Source organism: Scyliorhinus canicula, chromosome 4 (genome assembly GCF_902713615.1).
Source record: "Scyliorhinus canicula chromosome 4, sScyCan1.1, whole genome shotgun sequence".
Lineage (NCBI taxonomy): Eukaryota > Metazoa > Chordata > Chondrichthyes > Carcharhiniformes > Scyliorhinidae > Scyliorhinus > Scyliorhinus canicula.
Window position 1 is genome coordinate 134,418,203 of NC_052149.1, and position 27,196 is coordinate 134,445,398.

Below are 27,196 nucleotides of genomic sequence, written 5' to 3' on the forward strand. Positions count from 1 at the left end.
TGTGCTAACCACACTGCTACTGTGCTGCCAACATAGTTCTAAAAGGATGTTTTACACATACCACACAAAGCCACATATTCTCAACCTCAGGCAAAGTACAGAATGATAATTTCACATATTAATACAGAGAGGACCACTGGCTATAGATTTGGATTATGGTCAGTGTAATCAGCAATTTTCAATACACTAACCCAGAAACAGAGCTGGGAAGAGCTCGCAAAGTGTGCTCTAACCCAGAAACAGAGCTGGGAAGAGCTCGCAAAGTGTGCTCTAACCCAGAAACAGAGCTGGGAAGAGCTCGCAAAGTGCTCTAACCCAGAAACAGAGCTGGGAAGAGCTCGCAAAGTGCTCTAACCCAGAAACAGAGCTGGGAAGAGCTCGCAAAGTGCTCTAACCCAGAAACAGAGCTGGGAAGAGCTCGCAAAGTGCTCTAACCCAGAAACAGAGCTGGGAAGAGCTCGCAAAGTGCTCTAACCCAGAAACAGAGCTGGGAAGAGCTCGCAAAGTGCTCTAACCCAGAAACAGAGCTGGGAAGAGCTCGTAAAGTGTGCTCTAACCCAGAAATAGAGCTGGGAAGAGCTCGCAAAGTGTGCTCGAACCCAGAAACAGAGCTGGGAAGAGCTCGCAAAGTGCTCTAACCCAGAAACAGAGCTGGGAAGAGCTCGCAAAGTGCTCTAACCCAAAGTAAGAACAGTGCACAATTCAACAAGTGTGCTCTCACCCAGAACAATAACTTTGCACAAATAAACTAGTTTGCTCTAACCCAAAACCAGAAATGTGCACAGTTGAACAAGTGTTCTCTAACCTAGAACAAGAACTGTGCACAATTCAACAACTGTGATCTAACAAAGAACTGTGCATTATTCAACATGTGTGCACAAACCCAGAACTGGAACGGTGCACAATTAAACCAGTGTGCACTAACCCAGAACCAGAAACGGGCACAGCTCACAAAGTATGCTCCAAGCCAGAACTAAGAACAGCACAATTCAACAAGTGTGCTCGAATCCAGAACCAGAACTGTATGTAAATCCAAAAGGGTGCTCTAACCCAGAACCAGAAATGTGCACAAGTCATCAGGTGTACGCTAAGCCAGAGAAATAATTGTGCATATTTTGGTAAGTGTGCTCTAACCCAGAACCAGAACTGTGCACAATTCAAACAATGCACTTTAACCCCAGACCGAGACCTGGGTGTGCTGTAACCATAAACTGTGCACAATTCAACAACTTTGCATCCAGAACTGTGCACAGTTTAACAGTGTGCTCCAACCCAGAACCAGAACTGTGCACAGTTTAACAGTGTGCTCCAACCCACAACCAGAACTGTGCACAGTTTAACAGTGTGCTCCAATCCAGAACCAGAACTGTGCACAGTTTAACAGTGTGCTCCAACCCACAACCAGAACTGTGCACAGTTTAACAGTGTGCTCCAACCCAGAACCAGAACTGTGCACAGTCTAACAGTGTGCTCCAACCCAGAACCAGAACTGTGCACAGTCTAACAGTGTGCTCCAACCCACAACCAGAACTGTGCACAGTTTAACAGTGTGCTCCAACCCACAACCAGAACTGTGCACAGTTTAACAGTGTGCTCCAATCCAGAACCAGAACTGTGCACAGTTTAACAGTGTGCTCCAACCCAGAACCAGAACTGTGCACAGTTTAACAGTGTGCTCCAACCCACAACCAGAACTGTGCACAGTTTAACAATGTGCTCCAACCCAGAACCAGAACTATGCACAGTTTAACAGTGTGCTCCAACCCAGAACCAGAACTGTGCACAGTCTAACAGTGTGCTCCAACCCACAACCAGAACTGTGCACAGTTTAACAGTGTGCTCCAACCCAGAACCAGAACTGTGCACAGTTTAACAGTGTGCTCCAACCTAGAACCAGAATTGTGCACAGTTTAACAGTGTGCTCCAACCCAGAACCAGAACTGTGCACAGTTTAACAGTGTGCTCCAACCCAGAACTGTGCACAGTTTAACAGTGTGCTCCAACCCACAACCAGAACTGTGCACAGTCTAACAGTGTGCTCCAACCCAGAACCAGAACTGTGCACAGTTTAACAGTGTTATCCAACCCAGAACCAGAACTGTGCACAGTTTAACAGTGTGCTCCAACCCAGAACCAGAACTGTGCACAGTTTAACAGTGTGCTCCAACCCAGAACCAGAACTGTGCACAGTCTAACAGTGTGCTCCAACCCAGAACCAGAACTGTGCACAGTTTAACAGTGTGCTCCAACCCAGAACCAGAACTGTGCACAGTTTAACAGTGTTATCCAACCCAGAACCAGAACTGTGCACAGTTTAACAGTGTTATCCAACCCAGAACCAGAACTGTGCACAGTTTAACAGTGTGCTCCAACCCAGAACCAGAACTGTGCACAGTTTAACAGTGTGCTCCAACCCAGAACCAGAACTGTGCACAGTCTAACAGTGTGCTCCAACCCAGAACCAGAACTGTGCACAGTTTAACAGTGTGCTCCAACCCAGAACCAGAACTGTGCACAGTTTAACAGTGTGCTCCAAACCAGAACCAGAACTGTGCACAGTCTAACAGTGTGCTCCAGCCCAGAACCAGAACTATGCACAGTTTAACAGTGTGCTCCAACCCAGAACCAGAACTGTGCACAGTTTAACAGTGTGCTCCAACCCAGAACCAGAACTGTGCACAGTCTAACAGTGTGCTCCAACCCAGAACCAGAACTGTGCACAGTTTAACAGTGTGCTCCAACCCAGAACCAGAACTGTGCACAGTTTAACAGTGTGCTCCAACCCAGAACAAGAATTGTGCTCAATTCAACAAGTGTGCTGTAACCCAGACTGTGCCCAATTTAACCAGTGTAATCTAACCCAGAACAAGAATCGAGTACAATTCAAGAACTGTGCTCTAACCAAAGCTTTTTACAAGTTCAACAAAAGCTCTCTGCTGTTGAATTCTGTCTCTACAGAAATTGAGCCCAAGTCTTTGTTTGCATTTTCTTTTGCCTTTGTTTTACCTGGCATGTTATATTTAATAATTTGAGAATGTAAATTATGTGACCACTCTGCTCTTTATTCTGTTTAGGCTAAACTAATCTCTTTATTCCACCTTCCAAAGTTTCCCGCCTCACTTCAGAGTTTCAAATGGTATTTGCCATTGCATGCTGTGTGGTGATATTGAAAATACCATGGAATTATACACATGAGTATTGGACTTTAACAATATCGGAGTTTTATATTTTAAATTTAACACAATCTTGATGATGGCTGAGAATATACAGTCAGTCACTGACAGGAATGACTAGAGTGTTTCACTCAGGGAAAAAAGAGCCCTTCCTGTGTTTCGAGACAAGGTACTTCAAAAAGCACCCAAAGACTGATTACCATCTCCAGTAAAGAAAAAGTAACATAATGACTATCCTGTCTCAAAGACCTTGGGTGCAATTGCCTGGATGGACTGGTGTCTTCTGGTTTCCTCTTAGAATACACAAAAGAGTAGGTAAAAAGCTAACAAAGGGCTGCCCATGGCTGGCTTGCCTGCCGCTGACAAACTTTTTGTCTGTCTGTGTCTTTGTGAGTGCTGTGAGGAAAAGCAGCTGAACGTTTACCACACTGAAGGTGTGTGATACAGCAAACTAACAGGCTGAAGCAATTGCAATGTCCCTGCAAAAGGACATAGCCAGCTTTTGCAGGAATATCTAAAAACTCTCTCTCTCTGACTGTGGAAGTCACCCAGCCAGCAAAACGGGATCGCAGCTGGAAAAAGGAACTATAGTCTCTCAAGTAAACAACAGAACAGCTGAACCGAAAAATCGGCTATTCGTCTGCAGAGGTCACATATAGTGGAATCATTTTGTGATGGCCACAATGCCTCATCATCTACTCCTCGAAAGTCGAGGATCCTCCATATGACCTTTTATCTGTATTTACTTAATGTTGGATTCAATTTTGACGTCTAATCTGTATGAATGTAGACGAGTGTGTTTTACCATTTCTCCTTACCTTCTTAGTCGTTAGTAAACTTACTCGATATTAATTTAAGAAAGCCTGGTTAAGTTGCCTCCTTTTTAAATTTAACTATTGGGTCTGGAAAATGTGTCCAAGGGAGAGGGAATCTTGTCAGAATTAAATTTGTAGCTACCAGCAGAGTGTGAATTGAATAAAAACACAGAGACAGTCACCCCTCCTCACCCGGGTTTGGAACAATTTGGGGGTCTCCCGGATGGGCGATGACAAATCGAGGGGCGATTTCCAGATCAACAACTTGGAGAACCTCACCTGAGGCTGGCTGTAAAAATGCTAATCTGCAATTTGTTAACCCCTCCATGTATTTTGTTGCAATTTTCCTCAGTATTAACCCTATTCCCCCAGTCCGATGAGGGACTGTTGGTGGTGAGGTGAGGCTATTGAATAGTCAACAGAGGTTAGATAACAATCACAACAGTGACAGGTTGAGAATGCAAAACTAACAGGCTGAATATAAACAAGATCGGAATGGATTAACATAAAAACAATTCTTCCCGGTTAATAACCTTACATAGTCACCTTGTCTCAGGCTCACAAACCTGCAAGCCTTCCACTTTCAGTAACCTAAACAGACACGGTTCCGTTGAGAATTGCAACATATCATATTGCCAGGGTATGCAAAGTGACAGCTGTGGCTTTGGGATGCACATTGAATCCCAACATTCAGGTACAGTTTGGGCGTGATCTTCCTCCTCGTTACACTCACAATCAAGTGCAACGATATCGGTGAATAGCGGGAGAGGCCAAATACAGAAACCATGCCAGGCCCAAATGGTTTGTGCTAGAATCGGCCTGCTCCCGTCGGCGAATTCGGGATCTCGCCGTAGTGTGGCGAGAAACTAATTATCACCACTTAAGCCTCACGTCCATACAATTAACAAGAGCCACCCGCCATCTGCCTCCTGTCATTCACTGGCCTCCCCAGCAAGTGGGCTAATGCCGATTGGAGGGCGGGGATGACAACTGTGCGCGACTATAGCATTTACATGCTCAGAGCTCTCCTCCGAAGTGTTCTCCTTGGGGTCAGGGGAGGGTGCCGCCCGGGATTGACTGGCACTGTTGGCTGCTGGACCTGCGGGAGAATGGACATGTGGTCAGTGGGAGGGATGGGTCGGTCAGTAAGGCATTCACTACTCATGTTTGACAGGTCATCCGGTTGGACCACCTTGTCCTCAGCCACACCAGTCACCACTAGGTCCCGCTCCTCGAAGGAGGTGAGGATTCTCAAAGCCGGCACCCCACCGCCAGTCTGGGCCCTCTCCATCCCTAATTATGGGAGAGCTTTTCCTGAGGGGACACAGAGAGGGCATCGTTAGCCACGCGTGTAGTTCAGAGTGGTGGGGGCGGGTGTGAAGGGAGGGTTGGGATGGAGGGAGGGTTGAAGGGGTGGGTGGAGGCAATGCAGAAGGAGGAGGAGGATGGAGGGAGGGTTGAGGGTCACCTGGGGGGGTATGCTCCCTTGACGTTGATATCTACTCACTCGTGCTGCCCGGTGTAGGTCATTGACCTTCTTCCTGGGCAGCACAGGTGGATAGCACTGTGGCTTCACAGTGTCAGGGTCCCAGGTTCGATTCCTGGCTTGGGTAACTGTCTGTGCGGAGTCTGCACGTTCTCCCCGTGTCTGCGTGGGTTTGCTCCGGGTGCTCCGGTTTCCTCCCACAGTCCAATGATGTGCAGGTTAGGTGGATTGGCCATGCTAAATTGCCCTTAGTGACCAACTAAGGGGGGGGGGGGGAGTGGGGGGAGTTGACGAGCGTGGTCCCAGCGAATCAGCTGGCGAACCCACATTCGGGGTGAGAACAAAGAACAACACGGCACAGGAACAGGCCCTTCGACCCTTCAAACCTGTACCAGTCATGATACCAACCTTGGCCAAAACCCTCAGCACTTCCTTGTGCTGTATCCCCCTATACCCATCCTATCCATGTATTTGTCGAGATGCCGTTTGAACCATTAATGTATCTGCTTCCACAACCTCCCCCGGAAACTCATTCCAGACACTCACCACCCTCTGAGTAAAAGGCCTGCCTCGCACATCTCCTTTAAACTTTGCCCCACAGACCTTAAACCTGTGCCCCCTGGTGACTGACCCCTCCACCCTGGGAAAGAGTGCCTGCCCATCCACTATATCCATGCCACTCATAACCTTGTAGACCTCTATCAGGTCGCCCCTCAACCTCCGTCTTTGTAATGAAAACAGTCCGAGTCTATTCAGCCTCTCCGCAAAGCTAACACCCTCCAGACCAGGCAACATCCTGGTAAACCTCCTCTCCAAAGCCTCCACATCCTTCTGGTAGTGTGACGACCAGAATTGTGCGCAATATTCCAAGTGCAGCCTTACCAAGGTTCGATACAACTGTAGCATGACTTGCCACTTTTTATACTCAATGCCCTGTCCAATGAAGGCAAGCATTCCATATGCTTTCTTGACTACTTTGTCCACTTGTGTTGCCACTTTCAAAGATCTGTGGACCTGCACGCCCAGATCTCTCTGACTTTCTATATTCCGAAGAATTTTGCCATTTATGGTATATTTCCCCTCTATGTTAAACCTACCAAAATGCATTTCCTCACATTTGTCTGGATTAAACTCCATTTGCCATTTCTCTGCCCAAGTCTTCAACCCATCCCTGTCCTGCTGTATCCTCTGGCAATCCTCAACACTATCTGCCAATCCACAAACTTACTAATTAGACCAGCTACATTTTCCTCCAAATCATTTATGTATACTACAAGCACAGATCCTTGTGGAACACTACTAGTCACAATGTTCCATTCAGAAAACACCCTTCGACTGCTACCCTTTACCTTCTGTGACCGAGCCAGTTCCGTATCCACCTTGCCAGGTCACATCTGATTCCGTGTGACTTCTTCTTTTGTACCAGTCTGCCATGAGGCACCTTGTCAAGGCTTTACTGAAGTCCGTGTAAACAACATCCACCACCCTCCCCATATCAATCATCTTTGTCACCTCCTCAAAAAACTTGATCAAGTTAGTGAGGCACGACCTCCCCTCCACAAAACCATGCTCTCTATCACTAATGAGTCCATTTGTTTCCAAATGGGTATAAATCCTGTCCCTGACAATTCTCTCCAATAATTTACCGACGAACGATGTGAGGCTCACCGACCTGTAGTTTCCAGGATTATCCCTGCTACCTTTCTTAAACAGCAGTACCACATTAGCTCTTCTCCAGTCCTCTGGGATCTCACCTTTAGCCAATGAGGATTCAATGATGTCATTGGGCCCCAGCAATTTCCTCTCTTGCTTCCTTCAGTATTCTGGGATAAATCCAATCCGGTCCAGGAAACATATCTACCTTAATATATTTTAAAAGACCCAATACCTCCTCCTTTTCGATGTCAACATGACCCAGACGGTCCACACACCCTACCCAAGAACCATCTTCCACAAAGTTTGTTTCTTTAGTGAACATTGATGCAAAGTATTCATTTAGTACCTCTCCTATTTCCTCTGGCTCAACACACAGATTCCACCCACTGTCCTCATGTGGTCCAATCCTTTCCCTGGCCACCCTCTTGCTTTTTACATATGAATAAAAAGATTTGGGATTCACCTTAATCCTAATTGCCAAGGATTTTTCATGGCCCCTCCTAGCCCTCCTAATTTACCTCTTATGTACCTTCCTACTTTCTTTATACTCCTCAAGCGTTTTGACTGTCCCCCACCCTTCTAGACAGGACAAAAGCCTCCTTTTTCTTTTTGACGAGGTTCACAATATCCCTTGTTATCCAATGCTCCCTAAACTTCGCACATTTATCCTTTGTTCTCTCAGGAAAGTGACTTTCCTGAATCCTAATCAACTGTTGCTTGAAAGACTCCCACATGCCGATGTTGTTTTATTAACCAACAGCCACACTCAATCTAAATTCTTCAATTCCTGTCTAATGTTATCATAATTTGCCTTTTCCCAGTTTAACACCTTAACGCGAGGGTTACCCTCATCCCTATCCAAAAGTACCGTAAAACTTATGGAATTGTGGTCACTACTCCCAAAATGTTTCCCTACTGAAACATCAACCACCTGTCCAGGCTCATTCCCCAATACCAGATCCACACTGCCTCTTCCCTTGTTGGGCTATCTACATATTGCATCAAGAAGGCCTCCTGGATACACCTTACAAACTCACCTTACACCCATCCAGGCCCCTAACACTAAGTGGGGGCGATTCTCCGCACTCACGACGGTGCGGAGAATAGCGGGGGTCGTAAATTTTTACGGCCACGCTGGTCTGACGCCCTCCCGCTACTCTCCCCCCCCCCCCCCCCACGCCCGCCTCCCGACACGAATTGCTGCCCGCCGTTTTTTTACGGCGAGCAGCGATTCTCAGCTGGCCGATGGGCCAAAGTCCAAGCCATTTATGACCGTTTTTAGGAACGTCAAACACACCTGGTCTGACCGTTCGTAAAAACGGCCGTAAAGTTGTGATCTTGGGAACCATGGCACCGATTGGCATGGCAGTACCACGGCTGTGCCAAGGGTGCCATGGGCCCGCGATCGGTGGGCACCGATCGCGGGCAGCGGGTACTTACCCCGTGCACTCTTTGTCCTTCCGCCGCCCCGCTGTATCCATTCGCGGGGCGGCTGAGGGGCATCCCGGCCCGCGCATGCGCGGGTTTCGCGCAAATGCGCGATGACGTCATCCGCGCATGCGCGGGTTGGAGTCTTCCAATCCGCGCATGCGCGGCTGACGTCATGTGACGCGTCAGCCGTCGCAAACTCTGGCAAGCGGGCTTAACGAAATTCATTAAGCCCGCGATGCCGGTGTTCACGGCCGCGGCATGCTAGCCCCGACCGGGGACCAGAATCGGTTCCCGGGAGGGGGGGGGGGGGGGGGGGCGGAGGCTGGCGTCAAAAACGGGCGGGTTTGACGCCAGCCTCACGATTTCTCCAGGTTTCGGAGAATCACGCCCAGTGAGTCCCAGTCAATACATGGGAAGTAAAAACCGTCCACCACAACAACCCTGTTACTTTTGCACCTATCCAAAATCTCTCTGTCTATCTGCTCCTCTATCTCTCCCTGGCAGTTGGGGGGCCTGTAATAAACCCCCAGCATTGTGATTGCCCCTTCCTGTTCCTCAGGCCCGTGAAGCCTCGTTAAGTGGACCAATTAACGTTGAATAGTGTTGCCGGCCTCACAGGGCCCAGCAGCGAGAAACACACGGCGATTCCCGCTCGCTACAGCACTTGGAAATCTTTCCGGAGAATCGCGCGGAGTCTCCGTGCTTTGTAACAAACCTTCCTAGAATTTCAGTAGTTACCTTTCTGTGTCCAGATACTGAATTCCCACAATCTGGGGCACTGGAAGGCTGGAAATGCCAAAACGAAATAGCATTACTGGGAATAAAGTTTGTCCTCCCCCTGGAATTCACAGCATGAGCTGCTCCCTACACGGGCACAGTGCAAAACTCTGAAAATCACAAAGATTGCCAAAGTCCCACTTTTATCAACATGGATTGATGGAGTGGGCTTCATTAAATTAGAGTGAGCCCCGGAGAACGGTCAGAATTAGGGTGGTGATATTTGAGATAATCTTCTGGGTGTGTTGAAAACCTCAGAAACCATCTCTAATCTCGCACCGGCGCTCAGGACAGAAGGGACTATCGGGAGAGTGTGCAGTGACCGCGAATATTTCAACAAGTTAGATCAGTACAAGAGTGAATGTGAAATACAAGTATTCGCCCTCCTCAGCCCGCAGTCCCACAGCAAGGTGATGCCTCGGGAGTCCTTAACAGTCTCCCGGTGTACATTGTCCAGTCAACAACATACTTGAACTAACCCGCACACAAACTTATTGCCCGAAGGAGACTCCAATAGCGCAGAGCAGTTAAACTCTGGAAGCTGCACTGTTATTCATAACCTCCCTCTTCAATACTGGTCCCCATGGCTGAGGGAGCTGCCTGGATTAATGTTTATATATTTCACACATACCATGCAGACACTTGCTTCCAGTGTCTGCATAAACCTACATCTGCTGCAGCAGAAAGGGCTCCGAGCAATGCATTATTAATGCAAGTTCACAACACCATGCAATGTAAAAACCCAAAGCGGTCAATTCACACATCACTTTTAGACACTTGCAACAGAGAGACCAGGCTGCACTTCCCCAATGTCACTGCTGCTGCTGCAGCCCATCTTACCGCCAACAACAGCAATGCTAACCAAGGTAAACCCACGGAAAGAGACTAAAACACCTCTTACCTTTCTGGAGGGAGCCTGTTATCAGCCTGACCAGAGACTGGATGAATTTGATAATCTGATGTCTGCAGCAAGTACTCATTCTGAGCCCAAAGGAACCCGCTCAGCAAACTGCCCGGAGCACTTGGCTGTCCTCTCCTCTCTCCAGCGCTGCTCTGAATAAAGCCCGATCTCCGGTAAACCCAAATGCACCGACCCCCGGCTGCTGTGTACTCCTAGTGCGATTGAGATCCTCTCCCGGACACACTGCAGCTCCTTAACTCTGGGATGTGACAAGCGCAGTCACTGAGCCCCCTCGGTGAGAGCCTGCCTGGGAAGCAGGTTAGCTGCACCCCGCCCGCGTACTGACCGGATTTACATACAGGGGCAATGAGGGCAGATTCATCAAAGTTAGGAATAAATAATCAACGGACTCCAACCTTAAACATCCCGCAACCCCCGCAGGAAGGGAATAATCTCACTCAACCTGGCTCCCTATTTTAAAGATTATCCGCAGCATGTACAGATATATGCAGTGAAGGATAATTTACTTACTGATTTTCGTGAAGGCCATTCAGCCCATCGAATCTATACTGGCTCTGCAGAGCAATCCAATCAGCCGCATTGCCCTGCTCCATCCCTGTAACTGGGAGCTTATTTCTCCGGAGTTTCCATCCAATTTTCTTTTCAAATCATTGATTGTTTCTGCTTCCTGCACCCTGGTGGGCAGCGAGTTCCAGCTCGCCCCCAATGGCTGGATCCAAAGGTTCTTTCTCCGATTTCCCCCTGCGTGGCTTGTCCAAAAGCTTCAATTTGTGTCTGTATAATAGGCCAATGGGACCGATTATAATCTTGTGCACCTCGATCAAATCTCCCCTCAATCTCCTTCACTCTGAAGGAACAACTCCAGCTTCCCCAAACTAACCTTTTATCGAAAATGCCCCCATCCCTGGAACCATTCTGGTAAATCTCCCTCCACACCCTCTCAAGGACCCTCACACGTTCTTCCTGAAGTGACGTGACCAGAACTGGACACAATACTCCAGCTATTTTGTAATGATTCAGAAAACTTACTCCTACTTACACTTAACCCTTCAGTTCAAAAGCCCCAGATCCCATCTGCTTTTCTAACTATTCTCTCATCACCTTCACAGATCGATGCACATGGACCTCAGGGCCCTCTGTCCCTGCTGTTAAAAGGTGTTTCTTTTGTTTTCTGGATGTTGTTTGGGAAGTTATTAAGGATTAGTTTGTGTTGTAGTCTTTGGGGGTTGTATTTGAATTGATGGTTGCTAAGATGTTCACTGTATGTCTTAAAAAGGTTAACTTGAGTTCATAGAATTAACATTGCTTTGCTTAAAAATACTTTTCCATTTCTGCTGTGCCACACCTGTAGAGTGGGCCGTGTGCTCCCCATACCACAATCTAGTAAACGTTGTGGGTCAGGTGACTCCATGATACACTTTGGGGTTCTCTAAACCCTGGCCCATAACAGTCTAGCCAATTCACCTGCTCTATTTAATCGTTCCCTAAAATGTGACACGTAATCCAATAATGTAATTTCCGATTTCTCACCTGGATTTCGTTTGTCACTTTGAGCTAGAATCATTAAGGCCTCCTCCTTTTTCTCTCCTTCCCTTTTAAAATACCTTTTCAGCATATTCACATGACACACTCGGTGAGTCTTCCTTCTATCTGGTGTTTTTACCACATAATTCACCTCACTTAATTTCCTTTCAATCTGAAAAGGTCCACAAAACCTTGCTTTTAAAGGCTCACCTACCACTGGTAACAACACTAAAACTCTATCTCCACTGGCAAAATACAAACTTTGGATTTCTTGTCCGCTACCAATTTCATCACATTTTGTGCAACTTTTAAATGTTGTCTAGCCAATTTACCTGCTCTATTTAATCGTTCCCTAAAATTTGACACGTAATACAATAATGTAATTTCCGATGTCTCACTCACCAATTTTTCCTGAATCAATTTAAGTGGTCCTCTTACCTCATGACCATAAATTAGTTCAATAGGACTGAATTTGGTTGACTCATTAGGTGCGTCGCTAATTGCAAACAGTACATATGGAATTCCTTTATCACATTCCTCTGGATAATCGTGACAATAAGCCCTCAACATTGTCTTCAATGTCTGATGCCACCTTTCTTGGTTGGAAAAGGTTATAAGAGATAGGGTTTATAATCATCTTGAAAAGAACAAGTTGATTAGCGATAGTCAACACGGTTTTGTGAAGGGTAGGTCATGCCTCACAAACATTATTGAGTTTTTTGAGAAGGTGACCAAACAGGTGGATGAGGGTAAAGCGGTAGATGTGGTGTATATGGATTTCAGTAAGGCATTTGATAAGGTTCCCCACGGTAGGCTATTGCAGAAAATACGGAAGTATGGGATTGAAGGTGATTTAGCGGTTTGGATCAGTAATTGGCTAGCTGATAGAAGACAGAGGGTGGTGGTTGATGGCAAATGTTCATCCTGGAGTTCAGTTACTAGTGGTGTACCGCAAGGATCTGTTTTGGGGCCACTGCTGTTTGTCATTTTTATAAATGACCTGGAAGAGGGTGTAGAAGGATGGGTTAGTAAATTTGCAGATGACACAAAGGTCGGTGAAAGTTGTGGATAGTGCTGAAGGATGTTATAGGTTACAGAGGGACATAGATAAGCTGCAGAGCTGGGTTGGGAGGTGGCAGATGGAGTTTAATGCGGAAAAGTGTGAGGTGGTTCACTTTGGAAGGGGTAACAGGAATGCAGAGTACTGGGCTAATGGCAAGATTCTTGGTAGTGTAGATGAACAGAGAGATCTTGTCATCCAGATACATAAATCCCTGAAAGTTGCCACCCAGGTTAATAGGGCTGTTAAGAAGGCATATGGTGTGCTAGCCTTTATCAGTAGGGGGATTGAGTTTCGGAGTCACGAGGTCATGCTGCAGCTGTACAAAACTCTGGTGCGGCCGCACCTGGAGTACTGCGTGCAGTTCTGGTCACCACATTATAGGAAGGATGTGGAAGCTTTGGAAAGGGTTCAGAGGAGATTTACTAGGATGTTGCCTGGTATGGAGGGAAGGTCTTACGAGGAAAGGCTCAGGGACTTGAGGTTGTTTTCGTTAGAGTGGAGAAGGCTGAGAGGTGACTTAATAGAGACATAAGATAGTCAGAGGGTTTGATAGGGTGGGCAGTGAGAGTATTTTTCCTCGGATGGTGATGACCAACACGAGGGGACATAGCTTTAAATTGAGGTAGATATAGGACAGATGTCAGAGGCAATTTCTTTACTCAGAGAGTAGTAGGGGTGTGGAACGCTCTGCCTGCAACAGTAGTAGACTCGCCAAATTTAAGGGCAGTTAAGTGGTCACTGGATAGACATATGGATGAAAATGGAATAGTGTAGGTCAGATAGGCTTCAGATGGTTTCACGGGTCGGCGCAACATCAAGGGCCGAAGGGCCCGTACTGCGCTGTAATGTTCTATGTTCTAATGCTCCCTGCGATTCTGGATGGCACGCAGTTGATTTAAATTGTTTTATTCCTAAGCTTTCCTTAACTTCTTTGATTAGCCTTGAAGTAAAATTTGATCCTTGATCCGATTGTATTTCTGTGGGTAGTCCATATCTAGTAAAGAATTTAAGTAACTCCTCCACAATCTTTTTGGCTGTAATATTACGTACTGCAATGGCCTCTGGAAACCTAGGAGACAAATCCATCATAGTCAAAAGATATTGATTCTCACTTTCTGTTTTAGGAAGCGGTCTTACGCAATCAATTAGGACCCTTGTAAAAGGTTCCTCAAATGCTGGAATGGGTATTAAGGGCGCTGGTTTTATCACTGCTTGAGGTTTCCCCATCACTTGACATGTGTGACATGATTGACAAAATTTAACTACATCTTTACGTAGTCCAAGCCAATAAAAATGTTTCCGGATTTTCCTTATTCCCAAATGACCTCCCACTGGTACCTCATGTGCAACTCGCAACACCTCCTTTTTATACCCTACCGGCAATACTACTTGATCAACTTCTGCCCACTTTTCATCCACCTGCATATGCAAAGGTCTCCATTGTCTCATCAAGGCATCACTCTTACGGTAATAACACTCTGGTATACACTCAGATTCCTCTTTTATTTTCATAGAATTTACAGTGCAGAAGGAGGCCATTTGGCCCATCGAGTCTGCACCGGCTCTTGGAATGAGCACCCTACCCAAGCCCATCCCTCACCCTATCCCCATAACCCAGTAACCCCACCTAACACTAAGGGCAATTTGGACCCTGAGGGCAATTTAGCCTGGCCTATTCACCTAACCTGCACATCTTTGGACTGTGGGAGGAAACCGGAGCACGCGGAGGAAACCCACGCACACACGGGGAGAACGCACAGACTCCACACAGACAGTGACCCAAGCCGGGATTCGAACCTGGGACCCAGGAGCTGGGAAGCATTTGTGCTAACCACTATGCTACCGTGCTGCCCACTTCTGTGTATGCTTTCTGATACATCCGGTTTATTTCTACATCTTTCTGTTGTAACTCCGCCAATTGTCCTGAACTAAAAATATCCGCCTCATCCTCCACCTGTTCTTGTTCTTTTTCAACCATCTGATCAAAAATCATTTCTGATAATTGCACTTCAACTTCATATTCACACTTTGATTTCTCCTCCTGTCTTAACCTATGACTTTGCGACCTTGTTACTGCACAATCCAGAAAAATCCCAGGATATTCGTCCTTCAAGACTTCAGTTGTCTGATTTTCCACTGGCTTATCAACCACAGTAGGCATCACTTCCACCTGCGATCCAGCTATATCATTACCCAAGATAACTGTATTCCTGGACAAAATAATTTCTCTATTACTCCTACTACCTCTTCACCGCTCTTCACTGGACTTTCCAACCTTACCTTATATAATAGAATACTACTGCTCTCACCCTGAGTTCCACATATTACCACCTTTCCTGGCAATATTCTTCCCAAACTACATAACTCCTCATCTCTTACCATTAAAGATTGACTTGCTCCTGTATCTCTTAAAATTTCGACTTCTTTACCTGCTCCTTCTCATACACATGAGTAAACTTTACCCACATAAGTAAATTCCTTAAAGAGATCTGGCACGTTCTTATCAATCACCTCTTGATCAGGCTGTACAATATTTTGCACCTCCTTTGCTTCACTTGGGCTTTCCTTTACCACGTTAACAAATCCCACTGTCTTATCCTGTTTTACCACATCAGCCTTCCCAATGCTTCTCTTCAACTACCAACACTGTGACTTTACATGGCCTAGTTTATTACAGTGAAAACATTTGAAACTTTTCATGTCTCTTCCACTCTCCTGGATTTCCTTTTTAATCTGAGGTACATTCTCCTTATTATCTCCCATCAGATCACCTTTGCCTTTACCATTTGAGTATTTCTCATGTCCCCAGTTTCTATCCCTCACAGGCTAAACTGATGTTGGAAACCAATCTTTGATTTATGAACTAATTCATAATCATCTGCTATTTCTAGTGCTAATCTCGCAGTTTTAACCCTCTGCTCTTCCACATCAGGAATTGAATTTTTAAACTCCTCCAAAAGTATAATTTCTCTGAGAGCTTCATACGTTTGGTTTATTTTCAAAGCCCTAATCCACCTATCAAAATTACTCTGTTTGAGCCTTTCAAACACCATGTATGTTTGACCAAATTATTTCCTTAAATTTCCAAACTTTTATCTGTAAGCTTCAGGCACTAGTTCATATGCACCGAAAATTGATTTTTTTTCGCCTCCTCATACATCCAAGATACCCCTTCCGGTAGTGATGCAACCGCTTCACTAGCCCTACCTACCAGCTTTGTTTGAATCTGTAATACCCACATGTCCTGTGGCCATTTTGTTTGTTTAGCCACCTTTTCAAATGAAAAAAAAGGCTTCAACCTCCTTCTCTTCAAACATTGGCAATGCTTGGACATATTTAAATAGATTCCCACCACCCCTTTTACTTTGACCTCTTTCTCACTATCCTCATCACTGTCATCCAAGTGTACGTTTCCCTCTATGTCTGCCAATTTTAACTGACTGTCATGATTCATGGCCATTTTCTGAAGTTCAAACTCTCTCTCTTTATCTATCTCCCTGATCTGTATCTCCCTTTCTCTTTCTTTTTGTTTTGCTACGGCTAGTCTTTCTTTTCTCCTTTCTTCTCTCACCTTTTCTTGTTCCTCTCTCTCTTTCTTTTTCAGCTCTTTCGTATTCAAGCCGCTTTAATTCTTTCTCATGTTCCATTTGTTTAATTTGTAACTGAATTTTTGCCATTTCCAATGAGTCAAATTGTATCTCAGGCAACTTTAAATGCTTAGCCACCACCAGAATTACCTCATCTTTTCACATTTTGTCCGGTAATGTTAACTGCAATGTTTTTGCCAAATCTAACAGTCTGCTTTTAGTCTCTGTCCATAAGGTACTGCGTGTGATCGTCTCCACCCCCAAACACTTCAGAGCCTCTGAAAGAGCCATTTTCCACAACACACTCCCCACTTAAACTAGAATAACACACCTGAAAAGCAACCACAATATGCTCACCCCTCATTGTCTTTATGTTCACTTAGCCAATCCAATAGTTAGAATTTTATCCCGGACAAGCCCCCAATTTGTTCTGGGCCAGGGTTTCGAGAACCACAAAGTGTATCATGGAATTCACCTGACACACAACTTTTATGGTATGGGGAAGCACACGGCCCACTCCACAGGTGTGGTACAGCAAAACAGTTTTTATTCTATGAACTCAAGTTAACCTTTTTAAAACATACAGTGAACATCTTAGCAACCATTAATTCAAATACAACCCCCAAAAAATACAACACTAAGTAATCCTTAAGCTGTCCTTTTAACATCCATAAGACTTTAAAAAAACCTTTAAACAGAAGCACATCAGGTTAAAGTCACAACTGAGAGCAGTTATTAGTTTTAAATCACCAAAGGACCGATTTATAGTTTTTAAGATTACAGAGAGAGACTGATACCCCTTCTGGCTGTGACTGCAGCTATCCAGCTCTGAAAACAAAACTAAAACACACCCTGCAGCAAACCACCTGAGATGAAAGTAAAAAGCTGACAGACAGCCCAGATCCACGCACGCTCTGACATCACTGATAAACACCCATTTCTTAAAGGTACATTCCTTAAACACCCATTTCTTAAAGGTACTCTCACATGACACATCTGTCATTGCTAAAGGCCTTTCCCAGTTCACTCCAGCCAATTCTGCCTTCATCCCTTTATAATTATCCTGATTTAAGCATAGCACAGTTGTTTCTCACTTCATAGAATCTCTACAGTGCAGAAGGAGACTATTTTACCCATTGAGTCTACAACCCCCTCTGAAAGAGCACTGTACCTAGGCCCACTCCCCCACCCTATCACCATAAACACACGCATTGACCATGGCCAATCCACCTAACCGGCACATCGTTGGACTGTGGGAGGAAACTCGCAAACACAGAGGAAACCCACACAGAAACGGGGAGAATCACAGAATAATACAGTGCAGAAGAGGCCCTTCGGCCCATCAAGTCTGATACACCTGACCTGCCCACCTAATCCTATTTGCCAATACTTGGCCAATAACCTTGAATGTTATGACGTGCCAAGGCTCATCCAGGTACTTTTAAAAGGATATGATGCGATCTGCCTCTACCACCCTCCCAGGCAATGCATTTCAGACCATCACCACCCTCTAGTTAAAAATGTTTTTCCTCAAACCCCCCTAAACCTCCTGCCCTCACCTTGAACTTGTGTCCCCTCGCAACTGACCTTACAACTAATTGGAATAGCTGCTCCCTATCTGCCCTGAAAACTCCATAGAGACAGTCACCCAAGGCCAGAATCAAACCTGGCGCTGTGAAGGAGCAGTGTTAACCATTGTGCCACTGTGCCTCACACTCAAACTGAATGCTAAATTCTACCAAGTTATGGTCACTCTTTTTCCCAGGGGATCTTTTTTGAGAAAGCCCCATTACACAGATCCAAGACAGCCAGAACCCTGGTTAGATCCACGGCATCTGGTCATGCACTGTGTGCTGCCTTGTTGCATCAGAATACAGCTGGAGTTTGGTAAAACAGGGATTTAGGTGAAAGAGAGAGGAGGTGATCAACCATCTGATGAGTAGGATTGGTGAGTACTTCTGCTCTTTAAAATAAATGTAATGTCTTAGGAAATTGGGAGCAGAAAGGGAAAGAGGGACTTGAAGTAACACTTATAGTGCAGAGCACCGCAGGTCCAAGACAGAGCAAATCATGTGAGGATCAGTTGAGAACAGCAGCAGGAAAACCAGCATAACTTCAAACTAGAGGCATAGCGACTGAGGTGACGTGAGGATTTGAAAGTAACACAGGAAAATTGGAAGCCGCTGACTGAATGAGTCTATTATTATACTATTATAATAATAATCTTTATTATTGTCACAAATAGGCTTACATTAATACTGCAATGAAGTTACTATGAAAATCCTCACGTCGCCACATCCCGGCGCCTGTTCCGGTACATTGAGGGAGAATTCAGAACGTCTTTCAGAACTTGTGGGAGGAAACGAGAGCACCCGGAAGAAACCCACGCAGCCACAGGGAGAACATGCAGACTCCGCACAGACAGTCACCCAAGCCGGGAATCGAACCTGGGACCCTGTGGCTGTGAAGCAACAGTGCTAACCACTCAAAGAGCAAAGAATGAAGAAAAATTACAGCACAGGAACAGGCCCTTCAGCCCGCCAAGCCTGCACTGATCCAGATCCTCTATCTAAAACTGTCGCCTATTTTCTAAGGATCTGTATCCCTCTGCTCCCTGCCCATTCATGTATCTGTCTATACATCTTAAATGACGCTATCGTGCCCACTTCTACCACCTCTGCCGGCAATGTGTTTCAGGCACCCACCACCCTCTGCATAAAGAACTTTCCATGCATATCTCCTTTAAACTTTTCCCCGCTCACCTTGAACTCATGATCCCTCGTAATTGAGTCCCCCACTCTGGGAAAAAGCTTCTTGCTATCCACCCTGTCTATACCTCTCATGATTTTGTAGACCACAATGAGGTCCCCCCCTCAACCTCTGTCTTTCTAATGAAAATAATCCTAATCTACTCAACCTCTCTTCATAACTAGCGCCCTCCATACCAGGCAACATCCTGGTGATCCTCCTCTGCACCTTCTCTAAAGCATTCACATCCTTTTGGTAATGTGGCAACCAGAGCTGTACGCAGTATTCCAAATGTGGCCGAACCAAAGTCTTATACAACTGTACCATGACCTGCCAACACTTGTACTCAACACCCTTCCGATGAAGGAAAGCATGCCGTTTGCCTTCTTGACCACCCTATTGACCTGCGCAGCCACCTTCAGGGTACAATGGACCTGAACATCCAGATCTCTCTGTACATCAATTTTCCCCAGGGCATTTTCATTTACCGTATAGTTCGCTCTTGAATTGGATCTTCCAAAATGCATCACCTCACATTTGCCCGGATTGAACTCCATTTGCCATTTCTCCACCCAACACTCCAATCTATCTATATTTTGCTGTATTCTCTGACAGTCCCCTTCACTATCTGTTACTCCACCAATCTTAGTGTCACCTGCAAACTTGCTAATCAGACCACCTATACTTTCCTCCAGATCATTTATGTATATCACAAACAACAGTGGTCCCAGCACGGATCCCTGTGGAATACTATGGTCACAGTTCTCCATTTTGAGAAACTCCCTTCCACTACTACTCTCTGCCTCCTGTTGCCCAGCCAGTTCTTTATCCATGTAGCTAGTACATCCTGGACCCCATGAGACTTCACTTTTTCCATCAGCCTACCATGGGGAACCTTATCAAATGCCTTACTGAAGTCCATGTGTATGACATCTACAGCCCTTCCCTCATTAATCAACATTGTCACTTCCTCAAAGAATTCGATTAAGTTGGTAATACATGACCTTCCCTGCACAAAACCACGTTGCCCATCACTGATAAGCCCATTTTCTTCCAAATGGGAATCGATTCTATCCCTCAGTATCTTCTCCTCACTCAGGGTTCCAGTGGCTCCCGGACTACTCCATGGGATGGGCATGTAAGCGGAGCAAGCCCCTACGGTTCCACCGCTCCCTAGCACTGCTGGTCCTGGAGGCCCGCCCATGTATCGACCAGGGTCTACATGCTCGCAGCTATGAAGCACAGGGAGTGGACCACCTCTTTCTGGGACTGCGCCACATCATGCTGGAACTGTGCCACCACCTTCTGGGTCGGTGCCATGGCAGCTAGCGCCTGGGCAATGTCGCCGGTGCTCTCAGCCATGGCCCACTGTGACTGGGACAGACTCTGGAGCATCGCAGCAATGTCCAGGTGGCACTGGTACATGGCTGCCTGTAATAGGGCAGCCCTGTCCAAAGCTTCAGCCACCGCCTTAACAGATTTCTCCAGGCCTTGGATATGTTGACCGATAGCGGAAACCTTCCACCCCAAGGCTTCCAGCACAGACACCACCCCTGCGGTGTTGGCCTGGGTGGCACACATGGTCGGCACCACCTCTTGCTCATGCAGGACTCATCAAACTGCACCTGCAGGTGCTGGATGCTCGTCGACAGCCCCTCATGTAGACCCTGGCTCTGCGACTTCATCTCCACAATCAATGGGACCGTCTGTTCCAAACCATTTGGATAGCAGGTAGTCCCTCGGGTTGGCCTGCCCTCCGACCATTTGCCCCCTCGGTGGTTCCTACCTCCACTTGATGTTCCTGAGCATGTGTCTGGTGCTCACCAGATAGTGCCCCAGGAGCCTCTTCACTAAAGTGTCCAGCCGAGGTACGTGTCTCTGGGATGGTGGAGGGTGTTGGAGACAGTGGTGATGGTAAGTCGGTGTCTACCCCAGACCTGAACTCCGGGGTATCACGGGATGTGGGGTTGTGTGGGGTGGGGTGGGGGGAGGGGGTTGGATGATGTAGGGGGGGGACTGAGTGTGGTGGTGGAGAGGGGGTGTGAGGGGGTGGTAGGGTGCTGGTGGGTGCTGGGTGGTGGTGGGCAGAGGGATGGTGGTGGGGGGGGGGGGCGGTGGTGGCACATAGAATTTACAGTACAGAAGGAGGAAACCCACGCAGACATGGGGAGAACGTGCAGACTCCGCACAGACAGTGACCCAAGCCGGGAATCCAACCTGGGGCCCTGGAGCTGTGAAGCAACGGTGCTGACCACTGTGCTACCATGCTGCCCACATGTGCCCACATGTTCCACATGACACCTCTGCCATGGGGAACCGCAACTCAGTGGGCTCTCACGTCCTCTCCCGATGCCGAACTCAGCCCCGGCGACTGCCCTTTCTTCGGGTCCACCAACCACGTCCAGTGTCTTCTGTTCTGCTGCAGTGAAGGGCTACAGGTCCAGTGGTCCCCCTCCAGTCTTCTCCCTCTCCCGGCAGTTGTGAGCGGCCTGGTAATAATAAGCCATTTTCTTCATGACGTTAAATTTAGATTTAAGGCTTTGTTAATAATAAAAAGTTTGTTTTGCTACAATATTCGTGCATGGAACCACTCCTGGAGTGAAGTAGCCTATCCTCACAGTCTTATAAGCTAAATAAAATATTGGGGTTTCTGTCCAGTATTCTAGCTGCTGTTGGAATCTGGTCTGGGATCGCAATAGAAACAATCCAGGCCGATTATCACCCAAATTTACTCATTTTTCTGGAGCTTGGGGAGTTTCCCATTGGGAAAACCCGACACACAGAATTTTTTTCTGCTGTGGGGAACTAGAGTCACTGACAAGACTGGCTCCTCAGATATCGGGACGCTGTTGTTACAGGATGCCTTTAAAAGGGTTCCAATTAAGGGGCAATTTAGCATGGCCGATCCACCTAACCTACACATCTTTGGGGTTATGGGGGTTGTGTTGTTCCTCGTGTCTTGGTACCGTGAAGTGTGTCGTCACTTCCTGTCCCTGTGCATATAAAGCTCTCCCGTGCTCCCTCTAGTGCTTGCTCAGTTGTATTGCATCTAGTCAGATCTACAATCACCACAGAGGTGAAACCCACGCAGACACGGGGAGAATATGCAAACTCCACATGGACAGTGACCAGGGTCCTCGGCGCCATAGTCCCAGTGCTAACCACTGCATCACCATGCTGCCCTTGAGATACATAAATTGTTGACCAGTAAGAAAATCAAGCGTTACAGGGAAAGGGCAGCAGAGTGGACATAAGGAATGTTGGATCAGCCATAATCCTGTTGAGTGGCGGAGCAGGCTCAATGAACGGCCTATTCCTATTTGTTGTGAGATTATGGTCTTATATTGTTTTAGGAAACTGTCCCAATTAGAGTCTATGAATTCTTCCTCATGGCTACCTCTGCCAATTTGATTTTCCCAATCTAAATGATTTTCCAAATCCACCCATGATTAATGTACTACATTTTTTACATGTCCTCATTATCCCCTGATTTGTTCTCTATCCTACAGTACAGCTACTGTTAAGGGGCCTTAGATTATTTCCACCAGTGTCTCCTTCCCCTTGTTATTTCCTTCCTACACCTGTATGGATTCTACATCATCCGATCCAAGATAATTTCCTGCTGTTGTACTTATTCTTTCTCGTATTAACAAAGCTACCCCACCACCTTTCCCTTCCTGCCTGTCCTTATGAAAACTCACATATCCCTGAATATCTAGCTCCCAATTTGGATCTACTTGTAACCACATCTCTGTAATAGCTACAAGATCATACCCATTCACCTTAATTTGTGTCGTTAATTAATTTTTTTATGCTGAATATTACATGAATTTAATAAAAAAAACATTAATTATGCCTGTTTATGATTTACATTACTTTTTTTATTGTTTGTACATTCTGTCCCTTCCTGTTGATAACCTTTGGGTAGCATTAATTTAAATAGTTGCCTTCTAATGCTGTCACATCCTTTTGCTTTGTAAACCTACTAATTCCCCTCTCCAGAACTATCTTCCCCCCTCTATTGAGTTTAGAGTCCTCTCTACTTTCCTAGTTATGCAGTTTACAAGAGCATTGGTCCCAGCATGTTTCAGCTGTAGGCTTTCCCAATGGTACAGCCCACACTTTCTCCTCTACTGATGCCACAAACCGAAACCCACTTCTCCCACACCAGTCTTTGAGACACATATTTATCCCATAAATCTTATGTGGCCCCTGACAATTTGCACATGAACAAAGAACAAAGAACAAAGAAAATTACAGCACAGGAACAGGCCCTTCGGCCCTCCCAGCCTGCGCCGATCCAGATCCTTTATCTAAGCCTGTTGCCTATTTTCCAAGGATCTATTTCCCTCTGTTCCCGCCCATTCATATACCTGTCTAGATGCATCTTAAATGATGCTATCGTGCCCGCCTCTACCACCTCCGCTGGCAAAGACTCATGTGCTCATCCAGATTTTATAACTTGGCATTTTTTTTTTGTTTAATTTAGTGCCTAGTTCCGCAAACTCCATGTGAGAACCTTTTTCCTCACTCTACGTATGTCGCTGTTACCTACATGTAGCACAACAACTGAATCCTCCCTCTCCAGCCCGGAGCAGATGTCCCGAACCCAGGCACTGTGCTGGCAGCACAGCCGTCTGGCCTCTGGCTCTTTGCTGCAGAGAACAGGGACAATCCCTCCTCACTATACCATCCTTACCACTACATTCATAATGCTCCCCCCACTTGAATGGCATCCTATACTATGGTGCTATGACCAGTCAGCTCATCCATCTTGCAGCCCCCCCACTCTTATCCAAACCAGCAGAGATAATCTCAGACCTATTGGACAATTACAGAGCCTGACACTCCTGCATTCCTGCCCTCTGGGTCCCCTTACCTGCCTCAGCTTCAGTCACAAACCCCTTGTCTCTGACCATTTTCCAAACCCTATCCTAAGTGGTGTAGCTTCCTCCTGAAACAAATTATGCGTGTGTGGGGAGGAGGTGGGTTGGTGGCATTGTCACTGTCCTAGTAAACCAGAGACCCAGAATAATGTTCTGTGGATCCCGATTCAAATCCCACCACTGCAGAAGGTGAAATTTGAATTCAATAAAAAGCTGGAATTAAAAAAGTCTAATGATGACCGTGAAGCCATTGTCGATTGTCGTAAAAATCCATCTGGTTCACTAATGTCCTTTAGGGAAGGAAATCTGCCATCCTTACCCGGTCTGGCCTACATGTGACTCCAGACCCACGGCAATGTGGGTGACTCTCAAATGCCCCTTCAAGGGCAATTAATGCTGGCACAGCCTGCAACGCCCACATCCCATGAATTAAAAAAAAGGTAACTCGCCAGCCCTGATGTGTCTTAGTGTCTGCAGTTCAACCTCCAGCTCAACGACTCTGAGCCAATGTTCCTCGAGCCGCAAACATTTACTGCAGACATGCTTGCCCTCGATCACAATGTTATCCAGGAGCTCCCTTGGCGCATCACCTGCCCTGACATGCTTAATATGTCTTAAATAATTAAGTATCTAAACTATTTATCTATTTATAATGCTTTTTATATATTTTATGAAATTGGGCAGCATGGTAGCATTGTGGATAGCATAATTGCTTCACAGCTCCAGGGTCCCAGGTTCGATTCCGGCTTGGGTCACTGTCTGTGCGGAGTCTGCACATCCTCCCCGTGTGTGCGTGGGTTTCCTCCGGGTGCTCCGGTTTCCTCCCACAGTCCAAAGATGTGCAGGTTAGGTGGATTGGCCATGATAAATTGCCCTTAGTGTCCAAAATTGCCCTTAGTGTTAGGTGGGGTTACTGGGTTATGGGGATAGGGTGGAGGTGTTGACCTTGGGTAGGGTGCTCTTTCCAAGAGCCGGTGCAGACTCGATGGTCCGAATGGCCTCCTTCTGCACTGTAAATTCTATGTAAAGTTAAGCACTGTTTTAAACGCTGGGGAAAAAGCAGAACTTACCCACTTACCAGATTCCCACCAGACAGCTGCCTGTGGTGCCAGTCATCGAGTAATGACCAGTCCCAAGGGGTGAGAAAGATAGAAAAAGCAAAGGGAAACAAACACCTCTTGATGGGACGACTGGCTCAACTGGAACCGGATTAAACCACTTAGCCAACTGTTCAGCTCTCAGAGCTGAGACTGAGTTTACCCTGTCTAAACTGCTGGACCAGAAAGAAGGAGAGAATTTCGCCTGCTCACAGAGTTCTTTCCAGTCACTGCTAATTACAGACTGGATGAAATTTTAAGAGCAAATTTAAGAAGAAAGTTAGCAATTTAAACTCCCCCATTTACCACACTCAAAGTTTCACACACAGCCTTGGTGCACTTGTTTTTTTTTCCAGATGTGGCTTGCTGTAATTTCTGGGATATTAACCTCCTATCCCGAGAGATTCCAGGGCAATCCTGGAGAGTTGGCAACACTAGCAAAAGCTGAGGGGTCAGACCCAATTTTGTGAGGTGAATTCTAATAGTTTACCATGTGTAAACCCAGGCTGTTAGATTCCATGATGGCTTGCTCCCTCAGGAAAGCCATGTAAAGGAAATAACAAGGAGCTGAGTGATCAACGCTGCCCTCATTATTAACGTTACCTTATCTAATTAAATCCCCATTTCATTGCTGATTGCAACCTAATGGCACCTTCCAACTGTTTTGTAGATGATAAGGCTCAGTGTTGCTATAAATTGAAGAACTTGATGGTGCTTATCAGGCTGGTGTTGTTAGTATTCATTGCACACTGTCCCATTCCCTTGCCAGATTCTGAAATTGAACTAGAATTGGGTCTTCCTCTGTGGTTACTTATCTGTAATAGCGCATTTCATGTTTGGATTTGGAAGCACTGGGAGGCATTTGCGGCTGCTGAATAAACACAAATAGCCGCTACCTTGGATGCCTTGGTTGTTGGATGCACGGCAGAAGATTTCAGAACAATGGCAGGTCTGGAATGGGCTCCGCCAAGGTGCTAGTGGGCTGAGTGTAATCAGAAGACAGGGTGGAGAGAGAATGGGGTCCGGTGGTTGATTGTTAATTGAATGACCCTTTGAAAGATTGGATAGACTGGGATTGTTTTCCTTGGAGCAGAGGAGACTGAGGGAGTACATTATTGAGATGTATAAAATTATGAGGGGCATAGCTAGAGTAGACAGGAAGGAACTCTTCTCTTTGGTGGAGGGATCAATGAGCAGGGGGCATGGATTTAAGTTAAGGGGCCGGAGGTTTAGAGGGGATGTGAGGAAAAACCTTTCACCCACGGGGTGGTGGGAGTTTGGAATTCGCTGCCTGAAAGGGTGGTGGAGGCAGAGACCCTCATAACATTTAAGAAGTATTTAGATGTGCACTTGCAATGCCAAGGCACACAGTGCTGTGAGCCAAGTGCTGGAAAATGGGATTACAATACTTAGGTGGTCGATTATGACTGGTGCAGATGTGTTGGGCTGAAGGGCCTTCTCTGCGCTGTAGACCTCTATAAAACAACTGGAGAACTGCGTTCTGTTCTGGATATTGCAGTTTAAGTAGGATATGAAGGTATTAGAGAAGGTGCAAAAGATTTATCAGAATGAAATGAAATGAAATGAAATGAAAATCACTTATTGTCACAAGTAGGCTTCAAATGAAGTTACTGTGAAAAGCCCCTAGTCGCCACATTCCGGCACCTGTTCGGGGAGGCTGTTACGGAAATTGAACCGTGCTGCTGGCCTGCCTCGGTCTGCTTTCAAAGCCAGCGATTTAGCCCTGTGCTAAACAGCCCCTGTCCCAGGGATGAGGACCGATTGGTTATATGGACTGTACTGCTTGGAGATGGGAAGGTTGGGAGAGGGTTTGATTGAAGTGTTTAAAATCCGGAGGAAACTGGACAGAGTAGCGAGGAAGAAACTGTTCTCATTGGCGGATGATTGAGAATGAGAGTGCACACCTCTTCATGCAGGGACAGTGCTTAGCACTGCTGCCTCATAGCACCAGGGACCCGGGTTCAATTCAAGTTTTGGGTGACTGACTGCTGATTCTCCCCGTGTCTGCGT

General features: G+C 46.4%; 1 protein-coding gene across 1 annotated transcript in view; it reads right to left on the minus strand.

Annotated features, from left to right (window-relative positions):
* Positions 1-10,581, minus strand: part of LOC119965021 (Kv channel-interacting protein 1-like) — a 604,872-nt gene extending 594,291 nt beyond the window's left edge. The window contains exon 1 of the mRNA XM_038795225.1: positions 10,240-10,581. Within this exon, the coding sequence (XP_038651153.1) occupies positions 10,240-10,318 (79 nt within the window). The 5' untranslated portion in view covers positions 10,319-10,581. The remainder of the gene's footprint in view (positions 1-10,239) is intronic.
* Positions 10,582-27,196: the final 16,615 nt, after the last annotated feature.